Raw genomic sequence first — 19,235 nt, forward strand, 5'->3', positions numbered from 1 at the left:
AGACACACCACTGAAATACCTAAACTTAAATGGTTTCAATATTTATCTGTGTGAGAAAAGACCAGAAAAAGCTCCTTTTGTCATGAAGGGGTAAGGTCCTGGTCCAGCACATCAGAATGACGTTCTTCATACGCAGAAAAGTCTCATAAACGCAAAATTTTACATTCTAGTTGCAGATATGATGACAGCTTGATCATCTCTGGAATGAAGCTGGTGGCAATTTTTGGATTAGCTTTCACACCCTAGAGTAGAAGTTTTGCAATACAATGTTCATAATACTTTTTAACAGATGAGGTTATTGTTTAACAAGATGACCAGAAACTTAGAACTTACTTTCTTGCATTTAGTCAATTACAGACACTTAAAATTTGCAACATCTTCAGCCCATGTGGAGGCTAATATTTAAAAGTCACATTGCAGAGAGAAATATTTTTTAATGTTCTGACTTTGTTTCACTTCTGCAGAGAGCCAGCTAACAAATGATCACTCCAAAGTGCAAATACCTTGCAGTTTCTTTCTACAATGTACTGTGTATCAGTTTTTGCCTTTCTCCACGTATTTTCAGGAATGTGTGCATACTTATTACTGCTTGTATGTACCTTCCATCAGCAACAACAGTAAGGAGGAAGAACTCTCTTCCTGAATCTGTGCTTACATGTACAATAGTTTTCTGTGTCTTTGCCCAGAAGATTTATGGCTTTCCCCCTTGCTTTCTATTTACAAAATAAAATTGTAGTTTGTATTTTTGCATTTTGTTCTATGCATGCCAGTTGTTCTACCTTGTAATTCTATTCCCTTCAGTAATGGAACACAGATTTTAGCCACCTCTGCATCACAGCTAAGGGCAGTTGAGAGAAAATCCTGAAGATCCCTATTCCTTCTTCTGTATCAATATTGAGAGCTCCATCACTGCAGGGCATTTTTATTACTGGGAGGGCAGTGAAGATGTCAATCCACCAGACAAACTGCAAGAAACCCTCGTGGAGCGAGCAGGCTTTGCTCTCCCTCTTGCGGTCCGAGCACGTCATTCCCGCAGCCTCCCCCAGCTCTGTCACTCTGGATCCAAGGGCTTGGGACTATCCCGAGAGAGCGAGCGTGTCGCTATTCGAGGAAACGATACGGACAAAGTTTTCATTGAACGCCAGGGCTGAATAATTTTGTATAGCTCTCATTAGGAACCTGATGATGATTTTGATTCTTTTGGCTAAATCTTGTAATCCAAAGAAAGGGTTTTTTCACCTCATGTGTTTTTAATGCAGCCAACACTCTATGCAGGAGGTCTCGGGTGGAACACAATGCACTCCTTGCTAAAAACCAAGTGTGTTTTTCACACTCTTTTCAGCGACCAGTGTTTAAAAAATACACGAAGCACTTAGGAAAGTACCAGCAAATGAAACTGCTTCAGTGAAGTTGTTTGGATACTCTAAGGTCACTGCAAGCGGGTGGAAAATTGGAGCCTGTACTGAACTAAATAGGAAAAAATGAAATTGTGTGTATAACCAGATGGGGAATATTTGAGCTTCTAAGACCTGGGTTTTATTTTTTTTTTTCCAAAAGAAAAAACTGCACTTTAAATGACTCACAGATGTGAACAAGCAGTTTACTCTGCACACCTACATTATAAATAACCCCCAGAGGAATGGTGCAGTGTGGTTTGTTTATGCACCAGAAGAGTCTGTGAAATATTTTGCCTCCATAAATCATAATCCAAACAAAATAGAATCCTTAAATCTGAGTCCAAATGAACGTGTATAAGGAAGATTCCTCTACGTGCCAGGCAACACACTAATTACTTCTTCCAGATACTTTGTAATACTTCAGTCAGTCCTCTGGAAGAGACAGAGACGGCTGGTTGCCCGAGATGTACCCTCAGCTCTTTTCAGCCGGAGGGGACCAAGAGCCTGCTGCCTGCACGACTCAGCAGCACATGCACCTGCTGCTTTATCCCGGCTGGAACTCAAATGCAAAGCGGGTTGTTACCTATCGGATAGGGCAGCTCAGCGACACCCATTTAGACCGTAATATCCCCAGCATTGCCCCGGGGACCGCACGGTTCCAACCCTCCGGTATGTACTTGACAAATGACCTTTCACAAGACGTGTAATTTCAATTACAGTGAGCTCCAATGCTGGAGCCGAGGAACTGCAGAGCAAGCGGAATGCTTCTTCCTAACATCGTCTCCGAAACTAAGAGGAAAAATTCCTAATTCACAAAGGAACTTTAAAAACAGCGATGGGAAATGGGCAGGCCGTCTCTTCCTGGGACCCCTCCGCCAGCCTTGCCCTCGAAGCCCTCCAGCCTCCAGCCGGGTTCCATCGTCCGCTCCCGGGGACGCCGTCGGGGCCGGAGCACGCGGGGACGGGCCCCGGCCCCGAGAGCGCACCCCGCCGGCAGCGCCAGCCCGGGACGGGCCCCGGCTCCGGGCCGCTCCTCCCGCCAGCTGCCGGGGCCGCAGGGCCGCGCAAGCCCCGCCCGGGCCCCCGCCGGGGGCGGCCCCGCTGCTCAGTGGCCGCCCGGGCCGTCGCTCAGGCGGCCGCGCCGCTCGCCCGGCGATGGTGGGGCGGGCGCCGAGGGGCGCGGGCAGCGCCCACAGCCCGGACGGCGCCCGGCGCGGCGAGCCACGGCCGGCCAGGTCTGACCTCCCTTTCCTTGCCCCCTTCCCTCCCTTCGCGAGCGGGCAGCGCCCGGGCCGGCCCCGGCCCTTCCCGGCGGGGGTCGGTCCCGGCGGCGGGGCGCGGCGGGACAGCCGGCGCGGTGCCCCCGGTGACACCGGCGGGCGGCGGGTGGCGGAGGGTGATGCTGGGTCACATCCCCGCGGGGTGTCGGGTCACGGCAGGACTCCGGGCTGTCCCCAGGCGGTGTCCCCGCGGCTGGGGACTGGCGTGCCTGAGGTCCCGTAAGGTCCCGTAAGGTCCAGGCTCCTCTTGTCCCGTTGGCGGTGCCCATGCCACATCCCTACCCTCCTCCCGAATATAGAAGAGCGAGGAGAACACAACTCCCAAACAGACGTGCAAAACTGCGATACTTTTGAGATACCTACACGGCTAGCTTTCAGAATTTCAAGAAATTAAATTGGGACGTAGTGTGGTGTCACACTGCGACTTAAAACTTGCTGCCATCAGGACAAGGACATTAAATGATCTTGTGTGCTTTAATCTTGTTTGCTGCACGCATTTGACACTGGGCAGCCGAGCAGGCAGCAATGAGCTGGGAGGAGGCAGCCTGGCCCCTGAAATCGGGGTTTGTGGGGGTCTGTGCACGGGGCTGGAGCGGGCAAGCACCCACTGACTGCGTCACTTCATGGGAACAACCTCATCAATACCTAGGAAGCTGCAGAAAAAGCATTCCTACATCAGATTTTGAAGGAAGTTTTAAATAGTGCAGGCAACAGTTTGTTTGAGCATTGGATTATGCAAAATGAGTCAAATGGAAAATAAAGTGACCAGTGTTTGGAGGTGAGTAAGGGCCTTGGCCAGCAACAAACCTGAGAATGACTTCCTTGATTCCTACACAGGTCCACTTTGTGTCTCATCATTTCCCTTCTCCAGTCCAATCTTTATGGCACCAAAAATATTTATAAGTGCTGAGTTTGGGTGAAAAGATGGAAGAAATGGACTTGAAATTCAAGAGGTATGGTCCAAATGCATTTAGGCCAGTAAATATTTCAGAATGGTGAAGGCAATCCACTATGTACTGCACAAATCCATGCCTGTTGAAAGAAAAGAACTTTCCAAACTTTCTCCAGCAGAGAAAGGACATCCAGAACATAAGGACAGAATATGAAGCATTTAGTTAAACACTGCATTTTGTTAAAAACAGAGGAAAACACTGACAATGTGATAAGGAATATGTAATTTTTTTAAACACGCTTCAAAAAGGTAGAACATTGTTCCCTCCCCCCTGAAATGTATTTTGATAATTTTTCAAGCAGACAGCAAAGAAAAGGAAATTATATCAATCCCTTTGGGAAGAATGTGACATTCTGACTTCTTGAAGCCTAGAAAGAGGTTTATAAACTTAAAAAATGAACAAGACAAATTTAATCTTTCCAGACTTGTCAAACTTGTCTCAATTAATTGTTGATGACATAATTAGAACTTAAGGCTTTAATGTGTGCTTTTTTAGTTTACTTTTCAAAAGATTTAACTTTTTAAGGCTCAGGAGAAGCGGAGGGCTTTGCGGTGGGAACGGGAGCAGGAAGAAGGGGCGGGCTTTGTGTAGGTTTGAGTGCTGATTCAGAGTACTCTATTAAGCCAAGAGAAGATGAACTCATTTTTATCCTCCCTTGGGGAATCAGACAAGAAACAGGAAGTCATTGATTCTAAGTAAGATCATTCACTCTGCAAGTGTAAACAGTGCGTTATGTGCCTGTAAATATTTCCAGAACCCACTGGCTTGTTGGAAAATACAAAATAAATTATGACAATCTCTAGCAAAGAACCCACAATAAAAAGTTATTTTCAATCTTTTTATCCATAATGTTTATGCAGTGGAATATTAATGAGTTTGGACATTGGGAAACTACTTGGCTGGACACACTGTTCACTGACAGAAATCCATCTACTCAAATGTTTTGTCTGTTGAAAGACAAACATTTTTAACTCCACCCTGTAATATTGCACCCTATCAAAAAGCAAAAGTTCTTTCATTACTTGACCCGTTTGTGTTTTCACGGCCACAAACACTGAAATATCCCACTGTTAACCAGATGTTGGCCTCGTCCATTTCTGTTTTATGTAGCTGCAATTAGTTAAAAAGGAAAATCCTAAAATATCCTAAATAGTCTAATAACATGTTGCCACTCTTCATTACTTAGGAGACCTGAATTCAGATAAATCTGCAGCTGAAAATACTTCTCCCCTCCAAAATAGGAGAAGCTGCTGCTTGGCAGTGCCACGTTCCTCCCTTGAACAGGGGGATTCTGGACAAGCAGAGAGGATCATGGATTAGGGAAAGGACAACAGTGAGCAGCTTGCTTCCCTGACAGTCCAGGGAATTTTCTGCTAAGCTTAAAGGGAGAATGGCAAAAAACACCAGAGGTGTCTCGGTCACCAAGGAGGACTGCAGTTGAAATGCTTGTCTTTAGAATGTGGGTGTTGTCGGATCAGCTTAGGAAACTATTTTAATAATGTACTTACATCCTAGTGATTCCCTGGGGATTCCTGGGTGGGAGATTCCTGAAAAAGGATAGTTTAACCTCTGGTTTAGCAGTTTGAATCCCAGCCTGCAGGACCAAAGGAAGAAAGAGCAAAAAATGGAGCAGTTACCCTCAGACAAGTGATTGTGGCAAAATGTTACAAACCACAGTTTTTCTTTCCTAGTTTTCCTTCTAAATTAAGGTATGGAATGAAAGAAACAAGGAGTCGAGGTTATGAGAAAGGAAAGAAAGTTTTGAGCCAGGGTTTTTCACCTGTTTAGTTAAAATGAATTTGAGAGTCACATGAGACATGGGAATTTAGAAGAGAAATAGAAAATATCACTGTAGCAAAGAAAAGTGAAGGACTTCGATCTGTCTTGTGGTGCTTTTCCTTTTTTCTTCCTGTTGTCAAAAACAATGGAGAAGATAAATTCATAGGTGTTGGGTCTCCAGCTGAGGTGTTTCAGGTGGGGCTGCCTCTTCCAATGCAGAGAGGAAGGGAAGTGCTTGAAGCTGGGCTTCTGCAGGCCTGGGACAGTCATGGGAGGGGGGCTCTCTGTGAAGTCACTTACTCATCCATGCTGTGTCAGGACTGGCAGTGTGGAGATCTGTATTAGCCTTAATCTTCCTGTATCAGCCTCCTTCATCACACTGAAAACAGTGGCTACTTGCCTCTCCTCATCCATGTCCCACTGCTCAGGTGACAAACATGCAGTATAACATTATGACTTGTAGTTCTTTCTTTGTTCTGATATTCCAGTGGCCTTCCACTGAATGTGGGTTTTTTTACATGTTTATTATTTTTGAGATAAATTGGATACTTAGGAGCTATTCAGGCTTTATTTTCAAAGCCAAACCTAAGTGTCCAGAACCCTGAAAAGGCCAGGCCTTTACTTAGCAAGGGAATTTTGGACTGAATGGTTACATTCAGCCATCCACTTACTTTATTAAACTGTCTACAAATACTTGGAATACAACAGAGCCCAGTCCTTCTGCTTACACACAGATGATTTTCTTGGCTTCTCAGACTCAGACCATGATGAGCCAGCTCTCATCCTGAATAATTTTTCCAGAAATGCTTGTCCAGAAGGGCACTGAGGCTAATTTCCAGAAGGCATGAGCAGTTAAATGTGGATAAAGCACAAAGTTGAGACTGAAACATGCCTCAACCAGGATGTCCTGAGACCTGAAACAGCTAATACAAAAAGATTGGTTTTCATGTGGGGGGGTCCATTAGAGACCATTTGCTCACCCACCTTCACATTTGGAATCAGAAACTTCCATCTTGTTAAGGATATTGAATTTTAAAGGCAATTTGATTAAGCAGAATTTTAAAGGACTTTTAAAAGAGTGGTCTGCTAAACATTTAACTTGCATAAAACCAAATGTGCTACTAACTCACAGGCAGTTACATCTATATAACATTTGCTAAGCAAAAGCTCAGTTCCCAGAGTAAGAAAGGATAAATGCAGTAACTGAAGATTAAAATGTGAGATGTATCTCTGCTTATCAAGGAAAAATAACTGCAGCCATAGGATAATTGAAGAAATTAAAATACAATAAATCTAAATATTATCAACATAGATTTCAGAACTTGATAGTTATGAAAAGGGCCTCAGAAAACTGTACCATAAAATATGGTACAGTTTTACCATATTTTATGAAACTGTACTTGTGTAAAATTTGGGGGCATTCTTTAGATTTATATAAAATAGGTTCGTATGCATATTAAAATAAAGTCAGACATTAAATGCAGACTGAATTTGACATGGGGATTTTTTCCCTTTCTTTTTCCAGCATAAATATGGCTGAACTTTCAGAGCCAGAAGGTACTGTAAACTGGAAGGAAAGATGTTTAACTTTGGAGTCACAGTTAATGAAATTTCGTCTCCAGGCAAGCAAGATCAGAGAACTGTTAGCAGAAAAGGTAGGTCTCATGGGATGAATTTTAATGATGTATAAATTATTTTATTTTATTATGGGGGTCGATCACAAGTCATGGTTTGGGATTACAAGTACTGAGTTTTTTTTCAGAAGGGCAAAAATAGCTTTTTACAACAAAATATATGGAAACTATGCATGTTTAATGCTGTGAAAGAATTTTACACATCAGAATTGCCAGCAAGAAATGTTCATTTTCAAGTAAGAGCACACTGGCAACTCTCCTGCAGAAAAAATATGTATCCAGTAATCACTTCTACAACACTGAATAATATTTAACACATTTATTAAGTATTTGAGATGTGATTTAAGACACAGAAATCATCACAGAGAAAATCCAGAAGTATTAAGTTCCCCAGTATTCTTTAATGTATCATATAATTTACCAGACTTCATTTTCTTATAAGAAGAAATCTCCAACATGGCTTATCATCTGAGTCTCTGGTTCCAGAAAGTTGAAAAGTATTGCATCATTTAATTTGAAAAATATTGTTTAAATATTTACTTTATTTTTCAGTGGAGAAACATTTCACTTGGCATATTCAAATATGTGTATCCCAACAGTCAGTTCTCATTGAGCCCATATCTGAAATATAAAATCCCCACCATTTTATTTACCTGATATTATTTTGACAGAACAAGGCAATTAAAAGAGTACAAGAGACAAAGGATCTTAGAGATTTATTGTAACTATGTCATCATTAAGACTCACTTCAGTGAATTTCTAATTAAAATGTTTTATTTTAGTAACTCTTGTATGAGCTAAATTTTCCATCTATTGCTCCCCCTAAAGAAAAATAATATTAAGATAACTTGATAGTATGTAAGTGAAAATACTTTTATTTTTCACATGTAAGTTAATTGTTCTTCTTTGTGGATTTATCCATTCTCCCTTTGAAACCATAAATACATTTGATCTCCACATTTAGTCCTCTGGGAATCATTCCCACTTTACTATGTTTTGGTAGGGGCAAGAACTAAATAGTATTAAAGCAGGAAGAAACAGATATTTTTGTATTTACCAAGAACTCTGGATGATGTACAAAGTTCCAGATGTGTTCCAGTCCTTTCCTAATAATGCTTAACATTGTTTTCCTTGACAGCTAAATTAAAATTGACAATTGAGAATGTTTCCAAGGAGATACCTATCTTAATTCCAGGATCTTACTCAAAGTCCTTTATATCCCTATGTGTCATCTATTGTTTTATTGACTGTCCACTAAATCTTGCTTGTCAGAAAGCTTCTCTTATCCTGAATAACAAAACACCACCAAACACTTTGCCACTTCACTGCTCAGTGTCTGTTACCAAATGTCTCCCTTGAACATCAATGTGCCCTGAAGAGATCTCTGCAGATCTCCCCTGATAGCTGCTGGTCACTGCAGCAAGTAACCAATAATGTGCTATTTTTATTCAGCCCTTTTTGTAATTCATGAGGGACATTCCCTCCTAACCAATGGGTTTTTATTTCCTTGAAACACTTTGCAAAATTCAAATAGTTCTAATAACCAGACCCTCCCTATCTTCAGCCTTGGTGATCCCCTCAAACTTCATTAGCTTTGTAAGCAAACACCTCTCTTTTTAAGGGCCACTTTAACTTTTTCTTTACCTACAATACTTATCCACATGCACCCTAATTTTGCTGTTAAATTTTCTACTACTTTATTTACTACAGACATCAGACTTACAGATCAAGAGTTGGTTCAACTATGTCATCTAGTTCTTAATTGAATAAAATTTGGCAATTTATTACTATTAATTTCATCTATTCATGGCCTTATTTGTTCTATGAAGGCACTCGACCTCAATTTGAGATGGAAAAAAATGGAATAAAGAAATATAGTATTTTCTGCATTAGACTTATTTTCATTAAGTAGGCATGAAAATTTACAGCAGTATAAAACAACTTCTAATAAAAAACTTTTTTCATAATACCAAATTCCACTGAAATTGTATACTTACATTGAGTACTCCAAATAGTTCTGCTTTGGCGTAACTAAAAATATTGCTGTTAGAAAACAGTGTGGTTGAAAACTCTTAATTTTCTCCTAATCCTGCAACTTTTCTGTATGGCAAACTCTTATTGAAGAGGTATTGCAGAATATTAGGTTTGGGAAGAATAACGAACCATGCAAAAGCCATCCTTTGAAATTTCATTTAAGAATTTAAAAACAAAAAAAGTTGAAAAAGGAAAACTACCCGTGCCTTTCATTGTAGTTAGCAAAGCTCAGAGATGAGCAAGTTATTATCATCAGTCTTGGGAGAGAATATCCATCCAAGAGTACCAGCCCTGCTGCTGTAACACTCAGCAGATCATGGGATGCTCACACAGTCACAGCTGTTAGATCAGGAGTATCTGTTCTGTCTCTTTACCCCATCTGGATCACTGCATTTTGGGGTGGAAAGTGACTAAACACTGGACATGACATTCCTGACAACCTTCTAGCAGCCATTACTACCAAGTTTTATGCACTGCTGTTGATTGTAGTTTTGGTAACCAAAAAGTTAAGATTCATGAACAGTACTTCACAAAATTATATAAGTTTTAAGAAAGATTTTAGAAATTCAAATGCTAGCTATTTGACTTTTCACTTTGTTCATTTACAGTTTGCATTTACAGGCTCTTAACTGCTAGAAATATCCTCTTAAATTAATAGCAATATATGCATAATCATATAATTTCAAATATCAACACGAAAAACCCAAACAAACAAAACAAGATGGATAAAACCACAACTCTTCAGCACTGTGCTCAAAATAAAGTATTCAAAGTCAAATTCAGCTCTCATCTGTGAGAAATATGACTCTCAAATAGATAAAAAACTTCAGAATTTATGTTACTGCCCTCTTGTTTTAGTTTGCCTTACCTTTCTCAGAAATTTTAGAAAAAGCAAAGTGATTACAGGAGTTACATGAGAGAAACATTTTCTGTTGAAGACCACAGGTCCAACAAGTATTCAGTTGGGCAAATTCGACATAATACTCTCCAGAGCAGAGCATTAGCAGACTTCATGAAAAATGATCTTTCTCCTTATAGTGCCACTTTGACTTTTAATATGAATCTTTCATTCATAAACTGGAATTCAGCTGGGACATGTATCAAAGTCTGGTCAGAGCATAATAAGATTTTATCATATTCATCTGCAAATTTAGAAATTTGGCACAACTCAAAAGCAACCATTTTCAAAATGGGCAATAAAATCTTTGCATGTATTTCTGAGTTGATTTCATTTGCCAATAACTCAGTGGTTATTTTTTCACGTTTTAATTTTTGAAATTATACTGACAGCTCTCAGTATTGGTTAAAGGAAAGATAAACTCCCACTAGTTTGAAATTGAACTGTGTGGGATTGTTACTCAAAAATATATTTGGGAAATAGGAAAGGGAGTAATGAAGACCCGATTTGCCAGTAGTTGACAGTCATCCTGATGTCAACTAATGACAAAATAATAATGCAGCTGATATCAGGCTTTATAGATACTTTCTGGACTTGTTACTTGTTATAGAATGAAACACATTGGCAAATGTGTCAGAAATAATTCTCACCCTTACTTTGATTAGCACAGTCCTTTATTTGTGGTTTTGTTTACAATCATCTCTACTCTATGAAATGTGTACTGAAACATTGAACAATAGCAGCAGACAGTGTTCCACTTCAAAGCAGCAACAAAATCACAGCACTGTGGTGTGACAGACGTAAAACCCTGTGGGTATTATACAATGTAATTGTTGTAGAAAACAGAATGATACTGTGACAAAAACAGGAAGATAAGAGAAATGGATTGGTGGTAATTCTCCAGCCTTGCTCCTCTGCCTGTGTTTGAGAGGTATCTCTGCAAGACAGTATCAGGGAAAGGAGTTTACATCCTATCACCCCATGTGTATGATTTGCCAGAAACTGCCATTGGGTTCTTCCTCCTGTACTTGTTGTATAATTTAGTCTAGAATCAGATTTAAATAAGGGATGTCTTGAATCATTTCCATTTCCAATAGTTGTGAGCTGTGTGAGCCCATAAATGTATTCAGGCTGGATTAACTGAAATACTTTTCTTTTACACGAGAAATCAAATATCTTTGCAAAGTTATTTTATTTAAATGGCACCCCTGCAAGTAAATGAAGAATTAACATCAGAAGTCTATTATTCTAACAGAAGTGTTGTGATTCAGAAAAACAAACTATTGACTGTGTTCTGTAAATTTAGGAAGTAGTCATCCTTGAAACTCAGTTGAGGAGTTTGAGAAATTTGCATTGTAAATGTGTTGCAGCAGTACAGCTACCAGAGCTTTAATTTTTTTACTGAACTTGAGGAGAAGAGAGAGAAGCAAGGGAATATACAGCATTTTCAGAAAACTTAATCCATTCTCTGTTGTTTGTTTTTAATATTTTTTCATTTTGCCAAGTAAAGTCTATATTTATAAATCTAACATGCAAAGAAAGAAACCTTGTTGAAGTTTGAAGCAGAAGCTGCTGCTGTAAGTGGGAGAGGTCTTTACAGGAATTTAAGGAATGATGTTAGAAAGTATCCTAGTAAGCCAAATTTAGGATGGCTGTGGAACTGAGCTTTAAGCAGAAACCTGTATTTTAATGCAGCTCGAGTCTTACGTATGTGGAGAGTTTACAAAAAAACCCTTTGTTAAGTAAAAAATTACATGTTTCTACTGCAAGTTTAGCTTCCAGATGGCATTTCAAGTCACAGGAAAAGTTGGTGACCTTCATTCTTTTCCCAGTAAGTGCATTTTTCACCTACAATATGCATGCAACATAAGGTATAAAGTTGATGTTCTTCCTACCACTAAAAATCATTTTAGTAGGGGAACTACATAGCTGTGTTAAATTCCCACTTGGGCAGCCTCCACTGAATTTCATCAGACCCCATAAGGACTGAATATGGCACTAACCCAACTGCTGTGTTATGGGCTGTCCAGTAATACTCGAGTTTCCTATGAATGTCTCCAAGTTTGTTTCCTGCAGTGTTGAGGGTCATTATGTTATGCTTTAAGTGGTTTTCAACAAATATAAATGATTATGAGAGAGAATTCTTTTCATATGTTTGTTGTTTTAACCTTCCACTTGTATATTCTCTGTATATTCTCTGTATACAGCTCAGCTAACAATGAGTGTGTACATCACAAATGTGATATTATTTATGCTTTCTGAACAGATTATGAAAATTGAATGATAATAAATTTTTAGACTAAGTACTATTTTCAGTATATTCCAAAGCTTAAAGCATTTTGAACTTTGTCTTACAAACCAACAGCTAAATCCATATCCCACTGTATTTTTTATTCCTTTCACAGTCCTATTTATGGCATGTCATTTGACATTTGAAAATGAAGCAGATGCAGTCTGTTTTGTTATCTCTGGCATGGCAATTTCATGTTTAATGTTTTTGGAGGAAAAGTCAGTAACTCGTTGGACTTACGCAGTGATTGCCAATATAAAAATTGTAAAAAAGCACAATGAGTATTTCCATTTGCAATCAAAGGATTATGAAGGGTAAAGGGGAGCAGAACACAATTGAACAAAAATTATTCAGATGAAGGTTATTTTTCAGTATTTACTTGTCTTTAAAAATTTTTCTCATCGTGAGGAATAATACAGTTGCAGTTAGGAAGGTACAAATAGGAGAAAGCAGGGAGAGTTAAGAAGAATAAAAGTTTATATGAATAGAGTAGTAGGTTTGTTTACACCTTTTTAATACCTACCTTATAGTTTCATTATTATTCCTTGTCTGTTATTAAGTTTATTCTATGCCTTTTTAAAATAGTGGAGCTTTTTTTTGTTTTGTAGTTTTTGTACATCTTAAGACGACATTCTTTCTAAGGAGGTTGCAAATGGAAAAAAAAAAGAGAACTCAGGAAGCAATAAATTAGTTGTTCTTGTAGAGGCATGGCTGGGTAATGGCATGAAGAACACAGCCTTTGCTGTGAGGCCAGAGGATTAATATCTCCTGTCTGGCAGTATTCACTTCTGTTCCAGCCCACCTAACACGGGGAAGTCGATAGAAGTTGTGGAAACCGCGATAGTGGGTCCTTAGCCAATCTAATAGTTGTTCAGCGTTTCACTTATAGGATCTACAAAATTTTGTTCCCCATTTTTGATGGTGAGAACTCTTTTTGCTCATTCAATTTTCATTTCCCTGGGAGTGGACCTTTTTGCTTTAAATACCTGTTGTCTTGTCTTTTAAGTGCAACATGCTGCCATATATATATTTCTGGAATCTCTTGCTCCTTTATCATCGATTTCCAAAGTGTCCTATACACTTCAATGGCATGAATAAATTCAGTTTCAGTCAAGTTTTCTTTTTTGGATATGTTGGTTGTGAGTGGTACCTTTGTTTCCCAATCCATCACCTCTCAAGCAGTGGCACATCCTGGTTCAGGAGGACGCTCATGTTTCAGCTCTAATCAGAACCCACAGTTCAGGGAGACACAGGTAGCAGAATTTCCACAATTGCAGTACAGTCATCAGTACAAAACAAAGCAGATGAATGTATTCTTGATATATGTTTGTTTTTTTCATGTTAAGCACTGTGTGAGACTTCTTTTTCCTTGCCTGCCAAAGGGCTTTAGTACCTTCTTCCCTCTCGCTGAACAATATCTCCACTCTTTTCAAGATTTCGAATGCTCTGATAATGTCTGTGCTAAGAGTGGCCATCTACCTAATTTGTGTTTGATTGTGTGTCTGCAATTTAACTATCAGGATAAGATCTGAGTTGGGAAAGATGACTACCAGAAAGAGGAAATTTCCTAGTGTTTTACCAGGCTTAGGAAAGTTCTGTGACTGACACTGGGAAAAGCACAGTTACTGAGCCAGCATTATTTGCTGCTCAATTGTCCTTCACTACACTGCCTCCTCAAATCCCACTGCTGAATTTAACTTTTAAAAATCTGTATGTTTGCTGGCAGCTGTCCTAGACTACCAGTTCCAGAAAAGTTCCCTCTCTGGGCTTTTCTGTTTTATATTTTTAAGTTATATAATTTCCCAAAGAAATAATTAATTTGACTACAATGAACTCAACTGATACGTGAAAGATTGTTTTTTGATATGTACTTTTCACTCATTTAATGACCACCAGAAAACCTTTTGAGCTAAATAATTCTTAAAGTCATGTTTAATTATTGAAAAGAACTCGAAAGAAGTAAAATAACTCAGTAGTCTAATCAAGGAGAGCAATAGAAATTTTGAGCCTGTGTTTTTCATTTTGGAAACTGAGCAAATAGAGACTGATAATTTTTGGAGGTTTCATTTTGTTCTAAGGAAAGGCTTTTGTGCTAAGCACAGTTCATAGGAATTAGATGAATTGCTAAAAAGGAGAAGTAAGAGAGGCTTGCAATTAAGAAGTGACTTTTGCCTACCTAGGAGAGCAGTGCCAGAAGTTGTTGCAGTTAGAAGTGAACAGGATTGCAGTTCTGCACATGCAGATTGTAGAACTGCTGGTCATCTGCAGAAGTGGTGGGGGTCTGTGGGGTGTGTACATATATCTGTGCACATAGATTCAACTCTGACATCAAAGAATCAAATTGTTTTTACCCTTCCTACATTTGTCTGACAAAGTAAAAAGGAATTGGTTAGATGGCAAATTTGCAGATGAATGGTTGACAGTGCTTTGTTCATGAGAAGAATTGTAGCCTTTTACCTGTTAATTGGTATTAAAAATGAAGAAGATGGGAGAAGAAAAACCATGGGTGAGCGTTAAAAAGTGGCAGCTTGCAAACTGCCCAGTTGTGAGCCTAAGCTGTGTTGCAGTAGTCATGATCTAGGGGAGCATTCAGGTGAGATCTAAAGGAAATAAAAGGCTGTAGTTTTCTGAATTTAATCCACGTGACTAATTCTTTATCTGAATTTTTTTCATGTAGGAAACAATAACAAACCATAAAATTTCATATACAATACATGCTTAGTCTGTAAGTAGCCTAAGGAACATTTGAGCCCCATTGTTACTTAGCCCTTTTGGGGAGATCTGTGGCAAAAAAGATTAGGTTCAGAAAGCAGTTCTTCATTTTGAGGACTAAAAAACTGAGTAATATTTTTATAGGCTTCATATTGTTCTAGGGAAAAGCCATTGTGCCAAAATACAAATTTTTTACTGAAGGCCTACTTAATTTTATAAATGCAGGTGGGTCTGAAGTATCATTTCCTAGATTATATAACAAAATGGATTTCTGCTAGTAAGTTAAATGCAAAGCTGTTCAATTAAAGATAAATCTCTTTAATTATTGTGTTCCCTTCGGAATAAAAAAAATCAGTCAATAAAGAACAAAGTATTTCTTCCCCAAGCCATGTGCTCATTCCTTCTTTACAAATGATCTTCTTGTTTATTTTTCTTGTGAAATGTTAGTATATCTATTTTAAATCTCTTTTCTTTAGTTGTTTTGTCTATCTGGCTTAATTAGGTCATATTTAAAGTTCGTTGTAGCTTATAAAGATCTACCACTGCCCTTATAGAGAATACATAATACATAGAAGAGAAATGTCAAGGCAGAAGGAATAATGTTGGAAAATATGGATGGAACATACCTAGTCATATTTTTAATAAATGAGTTACAGAACTAGGAGGAATATTACTGTATTTTCCTAAGCTAAACAACTAGAAGAGAGGGCTTTTTGTAAAAAGAGTAAGTCATGCTTCTAGAACAGTTTTACCATTGCTTTTAACTAAAAAATATGTGCAAGGCTTTATATGATTTGGCACAGCATATTGTAAAACATGAAAACTGGGTGTCATCAAAGTCATTGAGAAGCAGATTACTTGCTTTTAAGAAGTATTAACTTTTCTTCTGGAAATGCAGAGATTTGTTAAAATATTTGGTCTAAACATAGGAATATAGAGTAAAAATGGGAAATCTTGGTTAGATGTAGTAGATGGCAGGCATAATCTCAAATAATTTATAAATTTACCAAGCAGCAAACACACAGAAAAAACCTCCCCAGATCTTTTGTCTTCGTAGCTTCTATTAGAAGACACTTCTAAAATCTTTTTTACTCAATGTGAAAAATGAGTGTGGTCTAGCTGCCAGGCTCTGTGTATTCATCACCTGTTTACATCTACTGGCACCTCTGAAAGATAGTTGGAGGTAGGTTTATCCCTCAATTGCTTCTCCTATTTATTTATAGAAGCAACAATACACCCATGTCTCTGGTTTTGGTAAGTCCTGTGTGATCTGAGAACTGGTAGTTCACTGTATCTCAAAATGGGTAGATTTACTGCTTTTTTTTAGTTTGGGCTTTTTTTTCAGATGATGAAGTTTTGAAAGGTTTAAGTGCAAGGAAAAGAACAGACTCTAAACATATTATTCTCAGATCACTAGAAGTTCTGCATTTCATCAACAGACAAATTGTTCATAAACATTAGGTTTTAACTCATTTTTCCTTTTTAAAAACTTTGACCTATTATCAACATGTTTGGAAAGGCATACAGAGGAGTGATGCTTTCTTTTTGTTCATAATTGGTTGTATTTTTTCCTATATGTATTTCAAAAAATCTATGTGATACAACTGTATTATTTATAATACTAAAAACTAGGAGACACTATATTATACACTGATTATAATGTGAATTCCAAACATGAACGGGATAAATTATGTTAAATATTGACTTGGGTAAAAAATAGGAGTTTGTTCCTATACATCACAAACATTTTTCAGATTTCAAGAAGAAACTAACTACAACAATTTTCAATTTAAAATAAAATGTTCCCTTTAAACTTGTTAAAAATCTATTTCAAGTAACAAGAAAGTTATAATTTTAATGCTGTAATTTCTCTCTAATACATACTTCAGGAATAATGATCTCTATATATATGTACAGAAATGCAAGTCTATACACGTATATGCATACAAAAGGCATATTTTTGAAATTTGTGAGTGATGACTATTGAGTTTATACCCTTTGCTAATTTCATGTAATATGTGCTTTAATCAAATGAAAATTTCTTTACTTGCACAAAAATGGATGTATGTTCAACATTTCTGAATACAGCCAAGAAACTTCCAGGTGACCCTTGAAAAGGAATCACGTTATGATTTGCCTTTGTATTGTACAACATTCCTAGTGACTGTGTGTTGTACTTCAATGTCCAGACCTCCAAGGCAGTACACCTCTGTTTTTATTGCTGCCATGTTTCTTCAAAGCATTCACTATTTATTCACATGTGGCATTTCTCTGTTCATTGTTTGAACAAAAATAGCTCAATTTGATGAGCGTCAGATGTAGAGTAGTTATTTCCTTACTAAGTTGAAAACCAAATCTGTTTCTAACAATAGAAACTGTGTTCTATAATTCATTAATTGATGCAGCATGCACTAATCTGTTTTCTGGAAATTGTAAGAGGATTTTTCACTTAAAGACAGAAGGAGAAAGTGCAGGTTAAAGTACCATCTGTTCTTCTGTACCTGTGTTCTTTAGTCAACATGCATCTATATTTTGTATAATTAAGACTGTAAAATAAAAACCAGCATAGATTATGACAGGACATCTCTGAATTCTTACTGAATTTCCACCTATCCAATGTGGGTGACAAGAACAATTCCTTACAAGAGGTGTGTTGAACTGGGGCATTATTTCAACTTACCTTATTTAGGACATGATAGAAAATTAAGCTTAAACCTATATCACATGCCAAATGTTATCAATAACATGATGGCCCTCCGTGTTTCTCCTGGGAAGTCAACTTTATGTCAGCTGATCCTTTACAGACTGTAGTTCATTTGAGCAATGTCTCACCTAACAGCTGATACAAAACATGATCCAGTGATGCTGGCAATTTGCTGAGGTGTATACAGAAAGAAGTTGGTGGGGCAGAGGTCTGGTTCAACAGATCTTTCTTTTTTTCAAATGGAATTCTTTATAAAGTCGGAGTTGGTTGTCATTATTCAGGATGCTGCCACAGCTGAGAGTTCTGTGTCTGACATTTGCCTCTGATTGTGGATATGGCTGCTGTTACCTGCCACATCCATCCTCAGGTTAAGGATTTTTCTTTTTAATTTTTATTTGAGGATCTTAAGCTATCAATGCATGGTCTGAAATGGCCTTCATAGTCTTTGGGTACAGAGGATTTAGCACAGCATTTTATTCTTGATGAGTTCAAAGCATGACTTGATTTAAACCATTAGCTATACAACCAGGCTTGTATTTTCCCCTTCTCTCAGTAATGCTGTGCTCACTGTTGAGAAACTTGTCATTCACTTAAGAAGAAGGTTCAAGGTTAGATTTTGTTTGTGAAGAAAAATTCTTCCCTTAGAAATTGTTCCAATCTTTTGCCCAGAATGTTTGATACCCTTCAGAGTATTCTATGGTAGTCATTTCTTCTGTTTAATTCACAGGCTTATAAACAAGCAAAGCAGTCAGAGTATAGATGTAAATCTAATTTTTCAGGAAAACCCATCTGGTGATTATTTATGCAAAGGCAAAAACCATGTTTTTAAAGTTTCGTTATTGTTACAGTAGACCCTGCAAAACAAACCTATATAAACTCTAAATAATGGGAAAATCAGGACTCACTCAGTAATTATTATGTGGCACCACAATTATTGAAACGCTGGCAAATTTAATTTTAACAGATGTGCTCACGTTTGGTAACCATGATATTTGATCATGTTTGGTAGCCATGATATTTGATTGGTGATTTGCACCAATCCAATGTGGGTGACAAGAACACAAGAGGTGTGTTGAACTGGGGCATTCACCATGTTGAACTGCTGAATAACATGGATTGCTTTTTATTAACAGAAGTCTCCTAAAAGAAACTGAAGAACCCTGTAGAAATTTTGCAAATAAAATCTCACATTTAGTTGTTGCCAGGAAGCTGACTGACATATCCATATTGTGAGACCACACAAGGACTCTTAGCACACCTTCTTGAAACCTTCAATAGTTAACTATTGAAGAGGCAAAAACAGACTTTGTTCTTCCCTTTATAATCTTGGAATGATCTTTCATTTGGTAGTATTCTCTCATCTTATTTGACTCCTGGCTTTATGTTCATCTTAGCAACAGCTTTATTCCAATCATATTCTTTGTCCCAGTATCTACATGAACACATTATTCTGTTCCTGGTCCTGTGCAACAGTGTGTGTTCCTGACAAGAGGTGCACTGTGCAGGGTCAGTGCACAGCTGTGGAAGGAGCCTTCAGTGCACTGGGTTCTCCAG

General features: G+C 38.2%; 1 protein-coding gene across 1 annotated transcript in view; it reads left to right on the forward strand.

Moving 5' to 3' along the window:
• The first annotated feature begins 2,502 nt into the window (after window positions 1-2,502).
• PLEKHH2 (pleckstrin homology, MyTH4 and FERM domain containing H2) overlaps window positions 2,503-19,235 on the forward strand; it is a 56,678-nt gene continuing 39,945 nt past the window's right edge. Inside the window, exons 1-2 of the mRNA XM_071427359.1 lie at window positions 2,503-2,632; window positions 6,935-7,064. Coding sequence (XP_071283460.1) covers window positions 2,553-2,632; window positions 6,935-7,064 — 210 coding nt within the window. The 5' untranslated portion in view covers window positions 2,503-2,552. The remainder of the gene's footprint in view (window positions 2,633-6,934; window positions 7,065-19,235) is intronic.

The sequence above is a fragment of the Agelaius tricolor genome, unplaced genomic scaffold (assembly GCF_023055355.1).
Source record: "Agelaius tricolor isolate 1412-34295 unplaced genomic scaffold, bAgeTri1.0.p SCAF_1, whole genome shotgun sequence".
Classification (NCBI taxonomy): domain Eukaryota; kingdom Metazoa; phylum Chordata; class Aves; order Passeriformes; family Icteridae; genus Agelaius; species Agelaius tricolor.